The sequence below is a fragment of the Micropterus salmoides genome, unplaced genomic scaffold, assembly GCF_014851395.1.
Source record: "Micropterus salmoides isolate LMB-PRFRI ecotype aquatic unplaced genomic scaffold, ASM1485139v1 Ms_hic_scaffold_10, whole genome shotgun sequence".
NCBI lineage: Eukaryota > Metazoa > Chordata > Actinopteri > Centrarchiformes > Centrarchidae > Micropterus > Micropterus salmoides.
The window spans coordinates 5,829,288-5,852,944 of record NW_024040041.1 but is presented as its reverse complement, the minus strand read 5'-3'; the positions used below and the strand labels follow the sequence as shown (position 1 = coordinate 5,852,944).

Here is a 23,657-nt window from a genome sequence, read left to right as displayed (position 1 = left end):
GAAGTGAGCTTACCAGACCTCTTGTAGCCGGCTCCTCATCCCTACTGTCATTGGTCAAGTTGTGACACTTAGTGCTGTCATTATTAGCTGAGACTTACTTGGTTCCAAAGCCAGAACTGCAAGCCCTCTCTGGGTCAGGTCACAGCAGGTGGTACAGCTCTCATGCTAGTATGTAGCTGAGAGATGAAACAGGAGAACTCAACAACACAATCAAACATAACAGTGCTCTTATAGACAATCGGTGTTGAGTCACTGATCAAGATCTGAGATGTGTCTGAAGTGCAATGACACTTAAGGAAAAATCCCCTAACACAGGTTTACAACAAGTTCTGGGAGTCATTTAGTTTGAAGGCGTGTGGCAGAGAGCCCATGGACTGTCAGATATAAATTAAAGGGGTACTTAAGCAATTTAGTATTAGACTTCAGTAATATAAGCAGGCTCAATGAATGCTGGATCCTACAATTCCCATCATGCAACTGGACATCATTTTTTTTTTACTAAACCCTTCATCCCTGGTAAATGCATACTTCTTTATAACTCACAATTTGTGATCCAGTTTGTACAGATGCAAAGTAAAGCTACAATGATATGGTGAAAATTGCGCCTAATAATGAACCTAACAATAGTAATTTAGCTGCTACCGGGCAGATATTTCCCTCAGGAGTTGGTTGAGACCAAAAACAGAGCTAAAAGGAGAGTGCATATTGGTGGATATATAGTGGACTTACATTAGCCAGGTGGCCAGGGACACAACTTCAGATGAATGCTATGAATGTTGCCTCATAATGGCAGTCTCAGTCTCACAACTAAAACCAGAAAAACACTTTGGAAACTATGACAAATCTACCACCAAAAGTAATTAAAAAAAACCCTAGACCCTAGCTTGAACCACAACTCCAACACACCAAAACTGGAAGTAACAAAATGTGAACTAAACCTTAACTAGAACTAGAACTGCTCTGAAACCCTAAAGCCAAAGCCAGACTACCAGAAGCAGTCTAAAATTCAACTGAAATCAAACTCAATCAGGAAGTAGACCAGAACCAGAAATACAATCTGGATTAGACCCGTGGCTGCTGGAGAAGGAGATCCTCCTCCGACCCTCCGATGCTCTTTAGGATCAGGTTTCCTCATGCTCTGCCCCCCTTTCCTCCTCTGATCCAAACTCCAACCCTTCTGCTGTGGAATTATGGAAGGAGGGACCTGCTGATTTTTCTTCTTCTTTTCTCTTCTGTTTTTTTTCTCTCCTTTCTTTGAAGGAGGGGTCCATTCTTGTCTTCCCTAAACGTGAGCGGCAGCAGCTGGGTAATGAGGGTGCGTCCCCAATCGGTCCAGTCCCCAGCACCTCCCCGTTCTTCAGGCTCCCATATAAAAACCCTGGTGGAAAGTGAGTGTAGGCAGTTGGGAGTTTTCTGCTGGGGTCAGGAGGACTGTGAACAGACGAGTGGACCCTGCCCCAAACACCCGTGTATGAGTGGAGTGTAGCAGAAAGAGAAAATACCCCCAACTTTTTTTCCTCTCTTGCCTCAAAGAGTCTACATGTCTAGTGGCATCTAGACATGTTCAGCTTTGTGGATTTGCGGCTGGCGCTGCTGCTCAGCGCAGCGGTGCTCCTGGTCAGAGCACAGGGCGAGGACGACCGTAAGTTTCATCCCTGTTTACTGGAACTTCTCATCCCTTTTTGTTTTTTTAAACTGGTTTTTGAAAGTGGATTTTCTCTACGTGGGTGGACGGCTGCTGAGATCTTAGACAGAGGAGAGAAGAAAGGAAAAAGTTTGAACTAGAAATAAGAACTTTGTTGCGTGCTGCTTCTTTATCTACACTTAGATATATTAGATATAGACTGATGAGCTTGTGCAGCTTGCGGTTTAAACAATACAGAGTGTACGTAATGCATTGGGCATCTCAAGAAGGCCTCTCTCTCCCCCTCCCCTTGTGTTTGTCAGTGTCTCTCTATCCCCCCCACCTCCCCCATGCATGCAGAGCGAGTTGCTGCAGGTCTTCCAGGCTTTCCTCCAGGCGAGGGCTTTTAACAGAGATTAGCAGAAATGCATGCTTTATCAAATTCGAACCCCAAAAGGCTCTAGTATTTTCAGCCTGATCCTCCCTATCAATTTGACACCTTTGACTACACTGCCTACACCCACGCCTCCCAAAGGTTGAGCCCAGCCTGAAAATCTATTAACTCTACAGCTTTGGATGTCAGAATGGAGGAGGAAAAATAGCCTTTGCATGCCATCAGCGGCGAAGATTCCCCCCCGCTTCCAGCAGACACGAGGCAGATAGGGAAAGGCCTGATTGATCTGGCAGAGCAATTTACTGCCTGAAGTGCTGAGTTGGCCAGGTGAGCGAGAGGGTCACACAGGTAGAAAACAGAGGGAGAGAGAGGGAGAGGGAGCAGGCGTAGTCTTGTCTGCTGGAAACATTTGACCTCTACAGCTCGGGCAGGCTCCCTCTTTATGCTCTGAGTTCACAAAAGCTCAGACAAAGGCCTCTGCTGGTGTTTAGACACGAACTCCTTCCTCCCGCAAGAAGACAAAGACAATCAGCTCAGCTCTGGAAACAGGAACCAAGGAGCTGAAATCTAGTTTTCCAGATGTTCCTCTTGCCTGGAAAGGACCCAGCTGTCTGCCTGTCTGTCTGTCGATCTGAAGCAGATGTAGTTTGACCCTCTGAACGGTCTCACAGCGCCACCCAGAGGCTTCTCTCCGCACTTTCAGACACATCTGGCCGCCACGTCTCCCACACCGCCTCCTTTCCTTGTCCTTTTCCTCCTCCTCCTCTTCTTTCCACTCTTTTTTTGGTTTCCTCTAGGCCTAATTGCAAACACATGCGGACGGTGTTTCCACCAGCTGCTGCCAAGCCGACGGGTCTGGAGCTCTGCTGCTTTTCCGTCTGAGCTCAGCACTTTGGCACGCTGGGGGATTTATAAGCCCTAAAAGGAGGCCCACTTTGGGTTAAGTTTTGCTGAGAAATCCATTAGAGATGCAGCTCAGGACGGAAAATGTGACTTTGAGTTAGAGCAGAGGCACGTTTAGTTTTTCTTGTTGCTCATTCGGAGACGCGTTTGCTCCTTGCGTAACGATGATGTGACGTGCATCCAGACGCAGTACGTCGGCGCCCTCTCTGTCACCTCAATCTGCCCTCCATCTGGCCCGATTCTGAGGCCACCAGTTCCTGTCCAGATCATTCCTACACTCTGGTTTCAGCTTTTCAGAATGTTGTTATTTTTTTCTGTAGGCCTATATGCCTTTATGGATCACAGCTCTTGTGAAATATGTGAAAACAACACCTTAGTAATATTACAATTACATTAAAAACATTTAGTTAATGCAATATGGGAATTTTAGAAAATAATCAAATTCGTTAAAACACCATTTAGAATGAAAGAAGAGCATTTAACGCTCATAAATGCAGTTTCTATCAACATATATATAATTTGTGTTAAAATTTTCAACTTCCAATTTTTAAATTGAATGCTTTCATCTACACTCTTTGTTTTTCTCTGCGAGTGTGTATGTGTTTTCTGGTCTCTCACCTGTCCCTCTCTGTGTGTCGCCCCCCTCAGGCACGGGCGGAAGCTGCACCCTGGACGGCCAGGTGTTTGCGGACCGGGATGTGTGGAAGCCAGAGCCATGCCAGATCTGTGTGTGCGACAGCGGCACGGTGATGTGCGATGAGGTCATCTGCGAGGACACAACTGACTGCCCCAACCCCGTCATCCCCCACGACGAGTGCTGCGCCATCTGCCCCGACGACGGTATTATATCTCTATCTCTTTATCTCTTATGTTTTGTCTTTCTTTATTCGACTGACGTTATTTCTTTCTGTATTTATTGTAAATGTCGCCTGCATTGTTTATATTTCCTATTTTTCTTGTGTTTTTATTTTTATTTCCCTAGTTAACAAACAAAAAGGGCAAATCCAAAACATTCAAACACTTCCGGTCTTGCTCATTATTCTCTCATACCCTTCCTTACTTTTTTAACATATGGCTGCATACTGCAACATGGCTAAACACAGTAGCCTTCCTATTAGCCTACCCCCACAAATGCACACACACATACGTAGGCTACACACACTCATTCTCCCCAGCATTAGATGCACATCCACCCTGCTGTAAGAACAAATCATGATTACAGGATTACATTGAAGATCTTTACCAGGAAAGCTTTTTGAAGGATCCTTTTTTATCTGTCTTTTCTTGCACAATCCAACTAAAATCAACTACATCTATGTCTCCTCTCTGCAGGCTTCCAGGAGCCTCAGGTTGAGGTAAATATTGATTATTTCATTTATCATTAATAGTTCAAATGTTATAAAATGTATATATTGTAAATTGTTTGCATCAATCACTGCCCTTTGTATACAATACATTAATCGTGATCATCCTCACTCACACAATATAATTCAGAGAAACAAAGAGACTTAATCGGTCGAATAAACGATTAATTGTAAAATTAATTATTGATCATTGATTATTGATCATTGATGGATGGATGATAATAAGGTGTAAGATGATAATACTTAAACTGAATCAAGAAAGTTTGTTTATTGATTCATTAGGCTACCGGTGATGAATAACTTTATCGACATCATTAATAGTGTGAATCATGTTCTATATTTGATAAATCAATTACATCATTTAGTTTTGTCTTATCTTTTTTTTTACTTCACTCGCAGGGACCCAAGGGAGAGCGTGGACCCAAGGGAGACAGGGTAGGTTCGCACTCTCCTCCTTATATGATTTCTCTACTTATCAGTCATAAGATCTCTGCTCACCTGAGGGCCTTGTGGTACGTTTGTGGTCTGGCACTCTGAGCTGATTCCTGTGTGTTTATGATGGTGTGGAAGCAGCTACACTGGCAAAAAAACAACAAAAAAAACAACGATGTGTTTACGTGTGTTTTAATTCAGGCACATGTGGAAACGGGACTTGGGTCCTTTAGCTCAGTCCAGCGTTCAAAATCTCACTTACATCAAAGTAAAGAAACAGAGTGAAGCATGAAAAGTAAGCGCACTCAAATGATTTATGGGCTACTGTATAAACAGTAGCTGGTCCAAATGGCAGCAGGTCTAGTTACTGGTAATTAATCATACTTTAGCATCATATATTTAATGAGAGATTTTCCATTTAAACATTTTCCTACAAGTAACTATGGTAAAAATCACACTGAATGGCATTCTGCATTAGTCAATATATCTTGTTTCTAGAAATCATTATGAAGCAACAAAGTAAATGAAAGCAAGAAGTTTGCTTTAACGCGGTTAATCACTGACTGAGAGCAGTGAAATAACCAGTGACTGAAAACATGCTGAGGTCAAGCTGTTTGGAAAAGGACAGGAAGTAGAATTATTATTATTTATGTCAACAAAATTGATTATATTCTTAAAATGTTAAGTTGGCTTTATCTCCCTCAGCTGTGTTTGGGATTGCTTTAGCAGTGGTGATGCCACTTTTATCTAAATTGATGGAATCTGAAATAAAAATAACATTTTATATTTTTTATATTTTTTTTACAAATCTTCATGTGGATTTGATTATTTCATAAAATTTTTGTCATGATGGGATTTGATTCAGCTAGCTGCTGTGACATCTTTGGTTAGCTGACAAGTTGGATGTAAAAACACTTCACATCAATTTATTTTGGCAGGTCAGCTCACTTACAGCTGAGTTTGGGAGTTTACTTACAATAATTTCTAATTAGTTTTCATTAATGATTATTTATAATCAAATTTTTATTGCAAACATTTATTTTGATACCAAATGCTAGCTTTGCTGCAAAAGGGTCAGTGATTATTCCTACCCAGTTCCTGTATCCTGATGTCACATGTCACATGGTCAGTCTTGTGGGAAACTGCATCTTTACCAGGTTTAATGCTGCTTTCATCACCATAGGGAGACAGTGAGCCTGTCAAGACACACAGGATATTATACACAAGGATTTGTTCTGATGATGTATCAAGAGTATAGGCAGCCATGTGATGGGGGGATGTTGTGTTTTCCTCTCTTTAGCTAAGGATGTGTTAGCGTCAGAGCCTTGCATCCAGCTAACCCTCTTATTTTGACTCCTGAGGCTGACCCCTTCTTTTTGTCTTTCTCTCTCTCTGCAGGGCCTTCCTGGTCCCCCAGGTAACGATGGTATCCCCGGCCAGCCTGGACTTCCTGGACCTCCTGGCCCCCCTGGACCCCCCGGCCTCGGTGGAGTAAGTTGAGGATTTATTTTGTATTTCTGTATTTGACTTGTCCAAATAGAACAGATCTAAGCTGACCATGGATAGAAACACAAGTCACATGACTCATGCATGTAGCTTAGTTACTGGATGGAGTTTTAGCATTATATCAGTCTACTAATGTCATTGACTTCAACTTTTTCTCCTGGGGTGGTCGGACACATTAACGACCTAAAACAAGCATTAGTCCCAATTCAGGTTTGTTCTTCTCGGCAATCATCTTCCCCTGCCCATAATTCCTCTTGTGTCCTGCAGTTTGTTTGATTGTGTTCTCACAAAGAATGAGCAGCACCTCAGTGCTGCTGTTAGAGACTTGAGAGATTTCCAAATGTCTGACTGTCCAGATGTGTGATTTTTTGTTTGGTGAATGGCCACAAAATGGACCAGTATAAACCAATGAGCACATGCTGGGTGTGAACACAGCTTCAGACAGGGCAGGAAAACCTGGGAAACTGAGCTCCAATCTGACAGTTAAAACCTTTTCATTGACTTGATGGTCTGTCACAGAATCTAGTCTTGTCTTAAAATTACTGACAAGCTTTGAGTTTAGCTTTCAGTCTGGGGTTAGAGGGTCAGAAATTCATTATGGAGATGGTCATGGAAGGGAAGCAGAGATGTTCTGGACGCTTGTTCATCCATTAGTTGATCAGTTTATTGTAGAATGGATATATTTACCATCCATCTAACAATGTATAAAATTGATCAACTATGGCCATATGATTATTTTATTACATCTGAGAATGCTAAACCAACATTCAGACCCCCATGATTCAGTTAACCGTCAACTTCCATCCTAATTTAGTGCCCCAAATTAACATTCCCAATGACTCTCACTGTTAGAGAGTTAATCCCAAAGCTAACATGCCCAGGCAAATTTTTCATTCTTATATAGAATTTATCATTGACTCACATGCTAATTCACCAGACTCAGCTAACACGAAAGATCATCCCTGTCTAATTTGCTATGCTTATGTAGAACCACCATCACTGACTAATTAGCTACTTTATCACAAATAGCTAATAGTATCACAATCTAATACTTAATACTTTACTTCCATCCTAAATTAGCATACTAACACAATATTTCTATAGACTAAATACTGTGTAATATTTTAATGTAAAATAACATATTAACAACACACTTTCATTTTAATTGACCAGACTAAGCTAAAATAGACTCTAAAAGCCTAGCCTAGATTTACCTCACCTCAGATTGCATGTTGTTTATCTACTACACTGTGCTTGTGGGCTTCAAAGTGGCTTCTGTTGTCAGATATTACCAATAGCATCCAAAAAGACTTAATGAGTGATAAGGTCAAAGGTCGTGGCACGATACTGTCTGATAGAGCAGTGGAGGGAACCAAGCTTTCAGTTGTCAGAAACCAACTGGAGCCGAGCAAACTGCACTATGATATCTGATCTGACATGTTTAGCTTGAGGTTGCATTCTGCATTGATTTTCAGAATAAAATAGAGCCACAATTGAGGATGTTTTGTCTGGGATGCCTCAAAATCTATTATCATATGATGGAGAGATGGATTGGAATTTTTAATATCTCTGTTTCTTTTTTCCAGAACTTCTCCCCTCAAATGTCTGGTGGCTTTGATGATAAATCCCCTGCCATGCCTGTGCCTGGACCTATGGTAGGACACACACACACACACACACACACACACACACTCTATCATTTCACTGTCAATCATGGTGATGGTGGCAGTATCTGACCATGCCTTTGTTTGATTGACAGGGCCCAATGGGACCCCGTGGACCCTCTGGAGCTCCTGGTCCTAGCGTAAGTATACCACTTCCTCCTTCCTCAACTCAAAATGTTTCAAAGTTGAAGCTGGGAGGATAGAGGGGGAGAGGGCAGTGACAGCACGTGTACCGCATGTATCATCATTACATCACCATGACATCACTACCCTCTCCGTAGTGCCCAGCTGGCACGAAGCCAGTGACTCCATCCTAGAGTTAATTTCCTAATGAAAAGGGAACTAACACTAACAGTGTTAACGGATTTAAAAAATACATTTTTGTCAAAAGGTATTAACAAATGTAGCTAATGTAAGCTAGTTGAGCTAAAACTAGGTAAACTAGCTTAGTAGGTACAATAGTTGTTTGGGGCACATGAACACAGCAGTCAGATTTGCTAAAATGAAGCAAGGTGAACAGTCCCTTGGCTTTCTGTCTGAACACACTTGATTGCCAGATCGGTTTCAACTTCAGCTGAAATGCCAGTGAAACAGTGTTTTGACAGCACCTTGCTTGCATTATTCAAGATGCCTCTCTAAAATATGAATCGTCAGCACCAGGAAGAACCATTCAAACATTTAAGATTGCGGTTCAAATCTGAGATTCACCACAATAATCATTAAAACCCAAGCAATCTGTGATCAACAAAGCAGATCTGTGAATGTAGTTTGAAGCTAACCAGGACTCACTCCAAATAAACAAACAATTTACATAACAAGTCACGGACACAGAATCCTACCATAAAATACATAGATTCTGTTTAGTTATTATCATCACAACTCCATTTAAAATTGCTCCCACCAAAGTGAGCGAACAGCAGCCATTAAAACAAACATACCCCCTAGCAGTGTAACACTGCGCACGTCCATAATATTACTATAATTTAACCATAGTGTGAATGTACATGTAAAAGAAAGTGTCTCATATTTGTACAGTAAGGGTAGTGTAAGTGTAATAGTGATGCTGTGTGTGTGTGTGCCCCCCCCTACAGGGACCTCAGGGATTCACTGGCCCCCCTGGTGAGCCTGGAGAGGCTGGACCTTCTGTAAGTATTAGGAACACAGAAACAAATAGTCACCTACATTGAACCTTAGTCGCCATTCTCACCTTGTGTGCGTCTTCCTCTACAGGGTCCCATGGGTCCCCGTGGCCCCGCCGGCCCCCCTGGAAAGAACGGAGAGGATGTAAGTTGACTGTATCTGCTCATATTCACCAGCTATATCTCAAAAGAAGGAATATATTCATCCGTTGATCCCCTTCTCTCTGTCTGTCAGGGTGAGTCTGGCAAACCTGGTCGCAATGGTGAGCGTGGACCTTCTGGCCCACAGGTAAGTTGCCATGACAGTGTAATTCTTAGTGATGCATTTTGTATAAATTATGTATAAAAACAGAGCTGTGATAATAAATTCTGTCTCCTATCTCTTATCTTTCTCTCAGGGAGCTCGTGGTTTCCCAGGAACCCCTGGTCTGCCCGGCATCAAGGGACACAGAGTGAGTCAGCGCTTACATCTCCGCTCAACAAGCTACCAATCAACAAGAATGTGTCTCCTAACTGTGGACATCGTCTTTATGTCTCTCCTTCTCTGTAGGGATTCAGTGGTCTGGATGGTGCCAAGGGAGACACTGGCCCAGCTGGTCCCAAGGTGACTGTCCCTCTCACTCTTCCGACCTCTGTCTCAGTGTAGAAAAAAAATTAATTCTGACCACCCAGTTGTTGAATTCTACTAAAAAAGAAGCAGCAAGAGTAGTTTTAAAAGCAGCAGTCCAGAAGTGCTGATAGTATCAACACTAGCAATAGGAGTAGTACTAAAGGGTAGTATCTATAATAGTGGCGCTAATAGCAATTGTGACAGCAGTAGCAATGCTAGAACCTTTATTAACCTTGACACATTTTTAAAAGAATGATAAAAATGGAATCTGCTGATGGTGAGATATCCTGACTAAAACTGGCTCCTGCATTTCCCATAATGCAACCAATAGCATCCTTTCTCCAGGCACTGCCTGGTAACTGCCCCTGAATTGCAAACTTTTGTAATATAAGGTTCCTGTTATCAATGTCTTATAACAAGTAAACTGACTTGTAATATCAGCAGACTGACCCTTTGTGTAAACCACGGTTTTAGTATTAGTTGTTGGCACAGTAATGTTACAACTAGAAGTAGTAGCAGCTAAAGTCCTTATTGGCTAATAGTAGCCATGTGAGCCAGTTAAATTATTGACAAATGATGCTACAGCTTCTATCATTCATCACCTCACCTGCTTGTGTGTTAATGTATGTTTAGGGAGAGTCTGGATCCCCTGGTGAGAATGGAACTCCTGGTGCTATGGTGAGTAAAACAAGCTCCCCTATCTCTACAAGATAGTTGCTAATCTTGGATTTTTCAATTGACACCAATTTAAAGAGTGTAGCTGAGTGACTTTCTCTTTGTCTGGCTCAGGGACCTCGTGGTCTGCCTGGTGAGAGAGGCCGCACTGGTGCTTCTGGAGCTGCTGTGAGTCCACACACACACACACACACACACACAACTACTGTCACCAGTCAATCAGTCAGTTAATGGACAGATCAATTAATTGTGGTTGTCTATGTGTTGCAGGGAGCTCGTGGTAACGATGGTGCTGCTGGTGCTGCTGGACCTCCTGTAAGTCTTTTATTCTCAATTTTCTAATAGATAAATAGAATAAATTCCAAACACTGGGAAGGTATAAATTGTTCCTGTGTTTTGTAATCTAACTACAAGTTTAGATTTTTCTGCTTTAAAATCAAATAATTATTTTTCTGTAGTCACTGTGGTTGCATTTCCCAGCTAGATCTGCTACATTTGTCTGAATCTTTTTTTTCTTATTGTTTCCTCTAAGGGTCCCACTGGCCCCGCTGGTCCTCCTGGATTCCCCGGTGGCCCTGGATCCAAGGTACAACTTCTTGCTAAATCTTCCACAGGTTTTACCATCCAAAAAAACATCTTTTAGCTATGCACTTTGGATGTAGTGGTCATTAGAACATTACTCACCTGACTTTGCAGTGCTTTGCAGGTAGATAACCTTTAATTCGACCTTTGGGGTCACATGGGGTGGCGGTCACAAAAGCTCATCCAAGCTGTACAGACATTCTGTGTCGTGTCCCAATTCCATACTACATCCCAATTCTAAGCAAATTTGGGGTATGTAGAAAAATATGTAAAAAGTGATAGAATGGATATTAATTACATTTGCTTATTTTTGGGGTGAGCTGTTGATGGACACTATTGGCTTAAAGTAGCCCACACAGCAGTAAAGGAAATGGAAAAGTAATGAGTCTTTCAAAATAAAACATTCACTTTGTTTGTTTTGTTTAATTTCTTGTATGTCAACTGCAAAAGCTGTATATTAGTAAATAGCAATAATATATAATATCACTATGTAGTGTAGAATTGGGACACAACTTTAGTTTTGGTTAATTGTTAGCTGCTTCATGCAGAGCTTGGTTCTTAGACACTTTTGGAGTAGCAGTTTTAAAGCTGACAAATGCTCTTAAAAACACTGGCTTTTTTTTTTTACTTGAACACAGTGTACCCTAAAAATACACTCCTCTCTTCTCCCATTTTCATATTTTCTTTCCACAACTACATACCCATATTTTTCATCCCTTCTTCTTCCATCCCACCTTCACCCATGATGGATCACAGCCCCGCTGTTGGTTTGAGTTGTCTGACTGGATCCTGTTCTTTGTTTCCGTTCTACCCAGGGTGACGCTGGACCTCAGGGTGCTCGTGGATCTGAGGGTCCCGCTGGAGCCCGTGGTGAGCCTGGTAACCCCGGACCTGCTGGCCCTGCCGGACCTTCTGTAAGTACAAACAAAAACCTTCCATCACTGACTGTTCAGATCCTAGATGAGATCACAACCACAGAGGAATTATCTTTAGCCCAGACAAAATTCAAACCAAATTAATATCACAGAAAGCAAAACGTCATCAGTGGCTGCTTCTTTATGATGATGTTACTGCATCTACATCACTCAGAGAACCTTCTTTACTTTGTATTTGTTAATAAAATAGTAAATAAAATCTTTTTCCTTCATTCTCCTCTCAGGGAAACCCAGGAGCTGATGGAGCCGCCGGACCTAAGGGAACCCCTGTAAGTACCTCTCTTCTCACATTAACTTTATAGGTCAGGGTTGAGGGCTTGAATCCCTGAATCCTGGCTCAAAGGGTTCAGCAAGGCACTAACCAAGCAGCCGAGGCTGGTGTTTCACAGTATTCAGACTCATTACATGCAGTACAGCATGATATGACTGTGTTGTTGCTGTGTGCTGCCCCCTGCAGGGCGCTGCTGGAGTTGCTGGAGCTCCCGGTTTCCCCGGACCCCGTGGACCCCCCGGACCTCAGGGTGCTGCCGGTGCCCCCGGACCCAAAGGAAACACTGTGAGTAAAGTGGTCTCAGAAATAAACAACATTTTCTGAAATCCAACCCCTGGAACGGACATGATCAAAAATAATTCTTCAGTCCGTAAATACTGAAGTAAAACCACTGAATCAAAAGTAAACATAATGTATTTACTCAATGTCCTACCAGTGTTTTTTTTTGCTGTTGGCAGCTATTTGTGTTGGTTTTTTGTTTATGTTTGTTAATGTGCTTCTTTCCCTCAGGGTGAGGTTGGTGCCCCAGGAGCCAAGGGAGAAGCCGGTGCCAAGGGAGAGGCTGTAAGTTCAAGTTGACCTCAGTCAGCATGGCGCATAGCCCTGTATACACACATGTATGAATACACATTCAGTCTCTTATGCCATTTTTGTGTGTGCGTGTACTCTTCAGGGTGCTCCAGGAGTTCAGGGACCCCCAGGACCTTCTGGTGAGGAGGGCAAGAGAGGAGCCAGAGGAGAGCCTGGTGCTGTAGGAGCCCGTGGAGCTCCTGGAGAGCGAGTATGCATCTGACCTAAATTTCACATTATTATACTGTATACTCAAATATTTTTTTAAGATTAAGTATAATGAGGAGAGACGTCACTCTATACAGATGTTTCTATTTATATTATTAATATCTGCCTAAATGACTGATGAGTGAATTAGAAATTAATTTTACTTTCGTGCAGCTTCGAAATGAACAGATGTTTTTTTAAATTTGATTTTGACTTTTTGCTGTCAGTGAAAATTAGATAATAATTTTCTTCCCTTCTAGGGAACCAAACACTGGTCAAAATATTACCTACCAACATACTGTAATACAAGTGCACATAGTGCCACATTTGATGCAGGCAGCCTTGTGGCTCATTGGAACCATGTAAACAAACTCTCTAGTGCCCCCTGCAGGCCACAATAAGTAGAACTCTACATGCAACATGCAGTAACAGAGCAGCATTTCCAAATATTAGGAAACAAAGAGCTAAGCAAGGTGTGCCTGATTCTCTCTACAGGGTGCCCCTGGTGGTCGTGGTTTCCCTGGTTCTGATGGTGCTGCTGGACCCAAAGTGAGTAACACACACACACACACAAACATACACACATGTCCATTTCACTCACATGCATTGAGATACTTCAGATCCGTTTTTTTCCAGATTAAACTAACCTTTGCCTGCCTACTTCTTTTTTCTCTTCCTCCCCCATCATAGGGTGCCACTGGTGAGCGTGGTGGCCCCGGTGCTGTTGGACCTAAAGGTGCTACTGGTGAGCCTGGCCGCACCGGTGAGCCTGGTTTGCCTGGAGCTAAGGTGAGATTGCCATCACATAATTGTCAGTCACATCGTTTATTCACCGCACAGGCTGACTCAACTGACCTCTGACCTCTACCTGTAGGGTATGACTGGCAGCCCTGGCAGCCCTGGACCTGATGGCAAGACTGGACCTGCTGTAAGTCCATGTTCAGTATAGTAAAGTTGATCTTAATACTTAAAAACGCTTATTTAAGTAAATCCTTAATGAGTCCTCCTTACCAGGGAGTCAATGGACAAGATGGTCGCCCCGGACCCCCTGGCCCAGTTGGAGCTAGAGGCCAGCCTGGAGTCATGGGATTCCCCGGACCCAAGGGAGCTGCTGTGAGTAATGTGTATCAACTGCTACACAGTATCTTGGATAGTATGTTTATGAATGTTTGAGTCAGTGGTTTACTGAGAAGTAGGCTACTGAATGCGGTCTCCACACCTCTGGTAACAGTGCTTTTCTACTCCTGTCTGTAGGGTGAGGGTGGAAAGCCCGGTGAGAGAGGAGTAATGGGACCCACTGGCCCTGCTGTAAGTTGCCTAAACTATGCTACTCTTCTCTAGCGCTCTACTGTTTTCTTGTAATGCCTCAAAGCTTGAACCTGTTGGTCTAAAAGCCTGCCATCTTTCTACCCAGGGTGCCCCTGGAAAGGACGGTGACGTTGGTGCTCAAGGTCCCCCTGGACCTGCTGTAAGTTAAAAACACACAACCACACACACACACACGTGACCACATTCACACCAGGCTCAGTTGCAGTACCCCCCTTACAACTGATGGTCTCTCACTATAAAACCTAAAGCTATACATGCAGCCACTTACAACAAGTATCATACCAACACAATGCCTTACTTCTGGTCACTTCTCTAACAGTCTTTCTCTTGTTCATCCTCAGGGTCCTGCTGGTGAGAGAGGAGAGCAGGGACCTGCCGGAGGTCCTGGATTCCAGGGTCTCCCAGGACCCCAGGGTGCTGTTGGTGAGAGTGGAAAGCCTGGAGAGCAGGTACTGACTGAGATATGATTGACTTAGATACTTGATCAAATTGTTACTTTCTCATATATTAATGCATTAATTGCCTCTTTGTCTATCTAGGGTCTGCCCGGTGAGGCTGGAGCCCCAGGACCTGCTGGAGCTAGAGTAAGACACTCGTCATCATCATCATCATATTCACAATTATGCAGCAGTCTTCCCCCAGCAGCATCCATTAATGAAGGAGCATTGGAGAGTTGTGTATTAGTTTACAAAAAGTAAATCTTTAAAACCAGGCTACACGCAGTTAAAAAAGTTAGGTGTAGTTGTTGCTGGAAATTAATTCAGTAACAGTTAAAGTAAACTGCCCAAATAGCTATTTTTGGCTCCAAAGACTAGCTTGACCTTTGCCCTTGTTTTCAGCTCAAAGGGCTCCAAGCTGAAGTCTGAAAAGAGTCAGCTCAGTTAACATTACCTAACCGTTAGCTTGTTAACTAGCCTACAGGTTCATCACACATTGTTGTCAATGTATGTAAAAGGCTGAAGCTAGCTAATAAAAGCTAATGCTAATGTTATGTTAGTCAGCTATGCCGATAGCATGGCTAATTTTAAGCCTATATGGTCTAACAACAAAAACAAACATTTGAGGATGTCCAACATGGATACCTGAGGAAAGGTCTTTTAGAAAAACAGAGCCATGCCTACCAGAGCTGCTGAGATTTGAAATTTCTGTATTAAGAAGTACCTCTATAAAGAAAAATGGAGTATTATTCTGGGATGGAAGCTTTCTGCCTCACATTAGTACCTCCATTTGGGGAATATGATAGGCCTTATAGAGTCAGATATCCTCATAATTTCTTTGACGACTCTTGCACTCTTCCACTTCAACTTCTCTGACTCTCTCTGCCACCCTTTCCCCTCAGGGTGACAGAGGATTCCCCGGTGAGCGTGGTGCACCTGGCCCCATTGGACCTGCTGGTGCCCGTGGATCCCCTGGAACTGCTGGAAACGATGGTGCTAAGGGAGATGCTGGACTCCCCGGTGCTCCCGGAGCCCAGGGACCTCCTGGACTGCAGGGAATGCCTGGTGAGCGCGGTGCCGCTGGTCTTCCAGGACTGAGGGGAGACAGAGTGAGTGGTCTCAACAGTATTCCTAGTACTCCCTGTACTTCACGCTAGTTTAATGCGCTAATGCAACACATTGATCAGGCATTATGATGAGTTTGATCAGTTTACAGACATCTCCACCATCCACAGCAGCTTCCCAGCATGAAGAATACCACCATCATCACACCTACTCTACATAATTTTATTAACTGTAATTACTAACCAGCTGTGGCTCCAGCTATAGAATGCTCCCTGTATTACAGGATCTGATGTATGATCACCTCTTGTATAACTCACTCTCCTTTTCCATCCAATAACTCAGGGTGACCAAGGAGTCAAGGGTGCCGATGGCGCTCCTGGTAAGGATGGTCCCCGTGGTTTGACTGGACCAATTGGACTTCCCGGACCTGCTGGAGCCACCGGAGACAAGGGAGAGCCTGGCGCCCCTGGACCTGTCGGACCCGCTGGAGCCCGCGGAGGCCCTGTAAGTACCTGTCTGTTGGTCTGCCTTTTCTCAAGAGCAGAAGGCGAAGCTTCAGTTCCCTAGCTGACTGAACCTTGAAATCCTTGAAATCCTTGGTTGACTTGCCTCCTCCTCCTCAGGGTGAGCGTGGAGAGGCCGGACCACCTGGACCCGCTGGATTCGCCGGACCTCCTGTAAGTCACTTCTTCATGAATGTCCTAGCTTCACTTACCAACTGTTTTTTTAGCTTGAAGCTTCAACGCAGAAGTAACATGAGAAATCATTTGTCTCTCTTCATCCACCACTCTTCTACAACAGGGTGCTGATGGACAGCCTGGTGCTAAGGGAGAGGCTGGAGATAATGGTGCTAAGGGAGATGCTGGTCTCCCCGGCCCTGCTGGACCCACTGGTGCCCCTGGACCTCAGGTTTCTAAACTCATACATTCACACCTCATTATAGTATAGAAAATCCAAAAAGTGAGATGATTCTGAAAATCAAAAGTGTCCATGGCTACATTACCTGCTACTGGTTCCCCCATGTTGACACTTTGTGTCCTCTCAGGGTCCCGTTGGAAATACTGGCGCTAAGGGAGCCCGCGGACCCGCTGGACCTCCTGTAAGTCACCACATATCTTCTACTCTGTCCTTGGTTTTGATCTTTTTCTATTGTTTGCACTGACAGCTCTGTTTATCTCCCTAGGGTGCTACTGGCTTCCCTGGTGCTGCTGGCAGAGTTGGACCTCCCGGCCCCTCTGTAAGTCTGTCTCTGATGTTATTAGCCATTCTTGTTCCTGTGGCAGGGCTCAACCACTAGGATGGTTTTCAACATTGTTGTATTCCCCCTAATAGGGCAACCCTGGACCTCCCGGACCATCTGGACCATCTGGCAAAGAGGGACCTAAAGGAAACCGTGGTGAGACTGGACCTGCTGGTCGCCCTGGTGAAGTGGGTGCTGCTGGACCCCCAGGAATTTCTGGAGAGAAGGGTAGCCCTGGTGCCGATGGTGCCCCCGTAAGTTACCTTTAACGCAAAACCCTCAGAACAAACTGGAATAGTAATCGTAGGAGCCTCTTTTTCTCAACCAATAAATGACTAGTGCCTGATATGATACCAGCTACATTATCACACTAATATATCACACATTACATTTTTAGTAGTAGCACTGAATAACACAACATGCAGATCTTGGTTAGGTGTTGTTTGCAGCCTTGATGTCTAACCATGTTCTCTTTGTCTCTCTCTGTTGCCCCCTACAGGGTAGTGCTGGTATTCCCGGACCTCAGGGTATTGCTGGACAGCGTGGTATTGTTGGTCTGCCTGGACAGAGAGGAGAGAGAGGTTTCCCTGGCATGCCTGGACCTTCTGTATGTTCCTATTGTTACTCTACAAACTCTACAAAACTACAAACTTCACAATTGATTTCATGGAACCAGAAGTGTTTTTAACCAGCTAATAGGATGTTTAGAATCCCTGGATCATCTGATCCAGTGAAAACTTTCTACTGGTTGCAATAATTTAGGGCCTCTGCCAAACACAAAATAAAGTTTCTGAAGATTGTTTTTAAATAACAAACGCACATTCAGTAATTGAAGTTAATTTAAAGTAGTATAAAGTAAATCTAATTAGTAACTTCCTGCCTCGCTGCCTTAACACCTGCCAAACTGAGCAAACCCAGATATGCTTCAATCAATTACTAAAGTAACTGAAGTAGTTGTGAAAAGTCTGACTGTGGCTGTGTCACCCACAGGGAGAGACCGGAAAGCAGGGACCTGGCGGTCCCAGTGGTGAGCGTGGACCTCCCGGACCCATGGGACCCCCTGGACTGGCTGGAGCCCCTGGCGAGCCTGGACGTGAGGTATGAAGAAACACCACGGCTATCTGTCTGATATATACTGTTGTGTTAAGTTTGTTCAGTCAACCCTGTAGGTGTTTCCTAATCTGCCTTTTTGTGTTAGGGAACCCCTGGAAACGAGGGATCAGCTGGTCGGGATGGAGCTCCTGGACCCAAGGTGAGTCCAAATGAAAAGAAAGAAGCAATAGCTAAAGTAGCCTGCAAGGTCATTTAGCAATCAACATGCTAACTACAGTGGTATTTGCTAGATACAGTGATACTTAGCTGAGCATCTACAGTAGTAAGCTAGCTGAGGAGCTGCTATTACCACACAAAATCCATGTTTAAAAAAATATTTGACATGTATAGAAACACCATCACCAGCTGTTGTCAGAGCTAATGGCCTCCAATATGACCACCAGAGGGCAGAGTCATACCTCCTGCAAATTGTTATATTTTCTCATAGCCTAGACAGCGGGCAGTTTCACTAAATGCCTATATAGAAACCTCAATTTTCTATGTACAATTATCAATGGCCAAAGATCTATGAGATCTGCTTGACAGATATTTGGATTTTATCCGAGCCCTTTTCACTATGGCCGCCCTTTAAATTCCTTAAACATAGGACTGGACAGGCCATGGTAATAAAATACAGAGATTAAAGCTGGGGAAAATTTAATTATTTTTTGTTTGTGTTTTAGGGAGACCGTGGAGAGAGCGGTCCTTCTGGAGCCCCTGGTGCCCCTGGACCCTCCGGTGCCCCCGGCCCCGTTGGACCCGCTGGAAAGAATGGCGACCGTGGAGAGACTGTGAGTGACAAACCATTTTTCAGTTTGGTCATGTCTTTTTGTAAAAATGTCTACCTTCACACATTCATACATGTTAATAAAAAATCCACCACTGACACTGAATCACTGTAGGTGAGAGCATAGATTGTGTTTCACTGCAATCTGCCTCTACATCAAACTGATTTTTGTATGTTGCAGGGACCTGCTGGCCCCGCTGGCGCTGCTGGGCCTGCTGGACCTCGTGGCCCTGCTGTAAGTAACAATCTCAGCAACATTAATAGACCACTACAATAGATGGAACATCTTGCAGAGGAAGGCAAAACAACACTCAACCCCTTCTTCCTCCATACAGGGAGCTCCTGGACTTCGTGGAGACAAGGGAGAGACTGGAGAGGCCGGAGAGAGAGGCATGAAGGGACACAGAGGATTCACTGGCATGCAGGGACCTCCTGGACCTCCTGTATGTCACTACACTTACACCCACACTTATACAAACTACACGTACAATATATACACTTTTTCTAACTCCTGTTATGGTTTGTGAACCCATAGGGATCTTCTGGAGAGCAGGGACCCGCTGGTGCTGCTGGACCCGCTGGACCTAGAGTGAGTTTACACACCGCACAGTCTTTCAGTGCTTGGATCAGTTTTTAATACCTTCTGTTTTCCATGCCTCCAAGTGTTTGGAGGGACTTTAAGGTTTCTCTTTATGCTGTTTGCAGGGCCCCGCTGGATCTGCTGGTTCTCCTGGTAAGGACGGTATGAGTGGCCTGCCTGGACCCACTGGACCTCCTGGACCTCGTGGACGTTCTGGAGAGATGGGACCTGCTGTATGTCTAACTAACTGTCTAACCATCCACACATGCATCTGTCTATTTACTTTGTGTCTCCTAACGAAAGAAATACAGAGGTTGTGATTTTCTGACAACACCACAAAGCCTTGACCAGCAATGAAATAACCAACTTCTTCCCTCTTCCCCTTCTCATCTTTCAGGGTCCTCCTGGACCTCCTGGACCCCCCGGAGCACCAGGTGCCCCTGGCGGTGGATTTGACATCGGCTTCATTTCCCAGCCCCAGGAGAAGGCCCCCGATCCCTTCCGCATGTTCCGCGCTGATGACGCCAACGTTCTCCGTGATCGTGACCTGGAGGTGGACGGCACCCTGAAGAGCCTGAGCCAGCAGATTGAGCAGATCCGCAGCCCCGACGGAACACGCAAGAACCCCGCCAGAACCTGCCGTGACCTCAAGATGTGCCACCCTGACTGGAAGAGCGGTGAGTAAAGGCCTTTAGAGGAAGTGGGAGGAGTGGATAATGGTAGATGGCAGCATTTAGGTCAGCATTGAGACAGGTTCTTATCCTCTTCTGACACCTTGTTCTTCAGGCGAGTATTGGATTGACCCTGACCAGGGCTGCACTCAGGATGCCATCAAGGTCTACTGCAACATGGAGACCGGAGAGACCTGCGTATCCCCAACTCAGCGCGAGGTCACCAAGAAGAACTGGTACAACAGCAAGAACATCAAGGAGAAGAAGCACGTCTGGTTCGGCGAGACAATGACCGACGGCTTCCAGGTAAACATGCGAAACGCACTAAAAAGGGCACTTCCTCACTCCTTGCTTCCACCTCATCTTGGTTTCTTTGGTTTCTCCTCAATCTCTTCTTCCTGCATTTCTCCTCTTTACAGCTCCATTCATTACCTTCAGTTTCAGCATACAAATCCATCCTTACCTGCCTTCTCTTGGGTCAACTTTCATCTCAGTTTTTCCTTCCTCTACCCCTTCTCTCATCTCCAATTTTTCTCATTCCTCTCTTGTTTTCTCAACTATTTTTCAATTCCGTCTTACCTCTCCCCTTCTTTTCCTTCCTCTCCATCCACAGTTCAGTCAGTAACTTCTCCCCCTCGTCTTTCTTACACAGTTCGAGTATGGCAGCGAGGGCTCTCAGCCAGAGGACGTCAACATCCAGCTGACTTTCCTGCGTCTCATGTCCACCGAGGCATCCCAGAACCTCACCTACCACTGCAAGAACAGCGTCGCCTACATGGACGCCACCGCCGGCAACCTCAAGAAGGCCCTGCTCCTCCAGGGCTCCAACGAGATCGAGATCAGAGCCGAGGGCAACAGCCGCTTCACCTACAGCGTCCTGGAGGATGGATGCACGGTGAGGAGACTTTTGTTCATATTCTCATCCCATTCTCACTAAAGGCAAAATTTGCTGTCTTGTGGTTCATGTGCTTTTGAACGAAATTTCAGGCAAATTGGAGAAATTTTGAAAATGTCCGGTGTTAACCATGCAGCAGCCATTTTGCCCTTTTTGCCATTTGACCCTAACTGTCCTTTCTTCTCTCTCTCCAGTCACACACCGGTACATGGGGCAAGACAATCATCGACTACAAGACATCGAAAACATCTCGCCTGCCCATCATTGATATCGCTCCTATGGATGTTGGTGCTCCAGACCAAGAGTTCGGCCTTGAAGTTGGACCTGTCTGTTTCTTGTAAAAAGAGAAATCTGGACTTGAAATTGTTGTTGTGCGTGTGTGTGTGTTTTGTTTTTTCTAGCAGTCATCTCTCTCTAAAAAGAACCCCACCAAAACATTTCTCTAATGCCATTTTTCTGAAAAATCCGACCCCTTGCTCGTGATTCTACGAGTTTCCATTCGGCTATTGTTCCGATGGTCCACTTTGCCTAAAACCTGCACTTCAACAAGATGGCGGCGATGTGGCGGAGTCTGCATCGTCGTGTTCGGGACCACTACTTTTTTTGTTTCTGACTCTTTTTTTTTTGTTGTTGTTTTTTTTACCATCACCAACACCAAGGATCCTGTAAAGAAGACATTTTGTTTCACTGGCAACAAGAAAATAATATATGCTTCTGTAAAGTGTAAAAAATTACTTCCCCTCTTCATCCAGCCAAACCAGGCCTCTCTGGAGTTTACAGAAACCAACAGAAACACACAGGTGACTTTTGTATTTTTATACACCACTGCGGTGAGAGGAATGAAAGGACAGTCCCAACAGACAGAACCCAATTGCTTTGTACCACGTTTCAGGTGTTGATGAATAAACGGTGAAACTGACAGCCATGTTTGTCTGTGTTGTTCTGCCCCCCCTGTTCCCCTGCCCCAGACAACACTGACAACTCCCTCCTCCTCATCTGCTGATGTTGTAGCTCTTGTGATTTGTTTGTTGATGTGGTTGCTTTCTTGTTTGTTCCTTTCAATTTAACCCTTTTTTTTTTTTTAAGAAAAGTCACATTAAAACCACCAGCAGAGAAACATGGGTTTAAACCTCTTTTTTGAAAGAAAAATATCCTGTGGCTACCTCAGAAAATCAAGGAATTCCAGCTGTGCAAAAAAAGGGCCCAGTGTTTTTAAATGAAGCCTGCAGTAGTTGTGGCAGTCGGTGGGGTAGTCGAGGTTTACTGACACTTTAGCAGAAGCAGAAACAGCGAAAACCTACGGTGCTATTTTTTCTTTGAGGTCTCCTGGCTATATGTTCTGTAGTGTGAAGGTCACACTGGCATTGCAGGGCCCCCTCTTGGTGCTAAAGCGAAACCACAGCTTTTATTCTTGGTGTCCAGAATGAAACAGACTTCTTCTTTTTCCAGCATTGGTAGCGCTGGCAGTCAAACTCTAGCTCTGTTTCTGAGCTCAAGTGAAAAGTGGATCCAATCTCTTTATGTTTTGAACCCCCCCCCCCCTCCACCTTTCTGTCATTCAGATTTCTTCTCTTCCCCTTCATCCACACATCTGTTGTAGTTTGTTTCTTGTTTTCTTGTGCAAAGGGTTTCTCAAAAAATTTGGAATCAGATAGTGATTTTTAAAATGGACACAACAAGAGCCATCAGCAAAGAGTTTGTGAGAGAAGGCAGACAGACATACCCCATGGGGGGAAAACACCACAAGGATCTGTACCTATTTTGTATATGTATAATAAATTGAGATGTTTTTAATTATTTTGAATGCTGAAATAAAGCATGTTAAGTGGTCTAACATTGAATCCTGCCTAATTCCCTGACTGCCCCCACCCTCCACAGGACTTGAATCAAAGAAGCTTTTTACCTATTTACCAGTTGTACAGTGACTGATTGAGGAAACAAGATTAAAGAACATTTTCAGAAATATATTTTTTTCTCTCTCTTCTTCAATCTATACCTCTTGGAAGGGCCAGGCACAGAGAGTGTAATCCAGACAAACAGGACATATTGGACGCTGAATGTGGACTGTAGCAGATTCTTAACTTTGCTTTAGGAGCTAAATCAGGTCTTTGTCCTGGCTTTGGGGGTCCTTGTGTGTTTAAAAGCTGGATGGATTGTGACACTCTTTGAAGCAACACTGTGAAATTCATAATCTTAGTTATTTTAATCGACAATTTAAAACCTCCGCATTGTTTTGCAGAGTGATCAGTCAAAAAATGGCAGCTGTGGTCTGAAAATATAGCCCCCTGAAAATCTGTGAAGCAGCCCAATACATGTGGGCTCTCTAACCCTGTGTCAGAAAAGAAAAAATAACTGTGGCCTACCTCTCAGTTGGTGGAGACTCGTCAGGCAGTCAGGTGGTGATGTCTTATCTGGGCCATTAAAACCACTTTGAAAATGAAGATCTTCTATAATCCATCAGAAAACCACAGATGTCGCTCTAATAATCCAGCACTGTTGATGATATTTGCCCGAAATAATCCAGTGTCTCCACAGTGAGGTAGACCATCTGCACAGCTCAGGCAGTGGGACTGAAGGCTGCTGGGTGGACCTGCTCCGGGCTCAGTCTCTTGGCATAATCTTGGCTTCACAAAGACACCGATTGTCCACCTTGAGGGAGGCATCAACCCAGGAACAGTGGATAGG

General features: G+C 44.2%; 1 protein-coding gene across 3 annotated transcripts; it reads left to right on the top strand.

The window, feature by feature from the left end:
- Positions 1–1,402: 1,402 nt before the first annotated feature.
- Positions 1,403–22,813, top strand: col1a1a (collagen, type I, alpha 1a). Of its 3 annotated transcripts, XM_038692267.1 has the most exons (48): positions 1,404–1,642; positions 3,570–3,761; positions 4,254–4,276; positions 4,685–4,720; positions 6,116–6,208; positions 7,810–7,878; positions 7,983–8,027; positions 8,979–9,032; positions 9,118–9,171; positions 9,262–9,315; positions 9,425–9,478; positions 9,577–9,630; positions 10,270–10,314; positions 10,426–10,479; positions 10,582–10,626; positions 10,844–10,897; positions 11,709–11,807; positions 12,053–12,097; positions 12,286–12,384; positions 12,610–12,663; positions 12,773–12,880; positions 13,372–13,425; positions 13,567–13,665; positions 13,751–13,804; positions 13,891–13,989; positions 14,131–14,184; positions 14,291–14,344; positions 14,547–14,654; positions 14,745–14,789; positions 15,545–15,751; positions 16,050–16,211; positions 16,331–16,384; positions 16,509–16,616; positions 16,753–16,806; positions 16,891–16,944; positions 17,040–17,201; positions 17,447–17,554; positions 17,938–18,045; positions 18,146–18,199; positions 18,723–18,830; positions 19,008–19,061; positions 19,162–19,269; positions 19,362–19,415; positions 19,532–19,639; positions 19,804–20,083; positions 20,193–20,383; positions 20,730–20,972; positions 21,167–22,813. In XM_038692267.1, the coding sequence occupies exons 1-48, from the start codon at positions 1,561–1,563 to the stop codon at positions 21,311–21,313; spliced, it is 4,344 nt and encodes a 1,447-aa protein (XP_038548195.1). In that variant the 5' UTR covers positions 1,404–1,560; the 3' UTR covers positions 21,314–22,813. The 3 variants fall into 3 exon arrangements, with proteins under 3 accessions (XP_038548204.1, XP_038548210.1, XP_038548195.1); XM_038692276.1 differs by lacking the exons at positions 13,891–13,989; positions 14,131–14,184; positions 14,291–14,344 and having other exon boundaries at positions 1,403–1,642; XM_038692282.1 differs by lacking the exons at positions 16,891–16,944; positions 17,040–17,201; positions 17,447–17,554; ... (3 more) ...; positions 19,008–19,061; positions 19,162–19,269 and having other exon boundaries at positions 1,403–1,642.
- Positions 22,814–23,657: the final 844 nt, after the last annotated feature.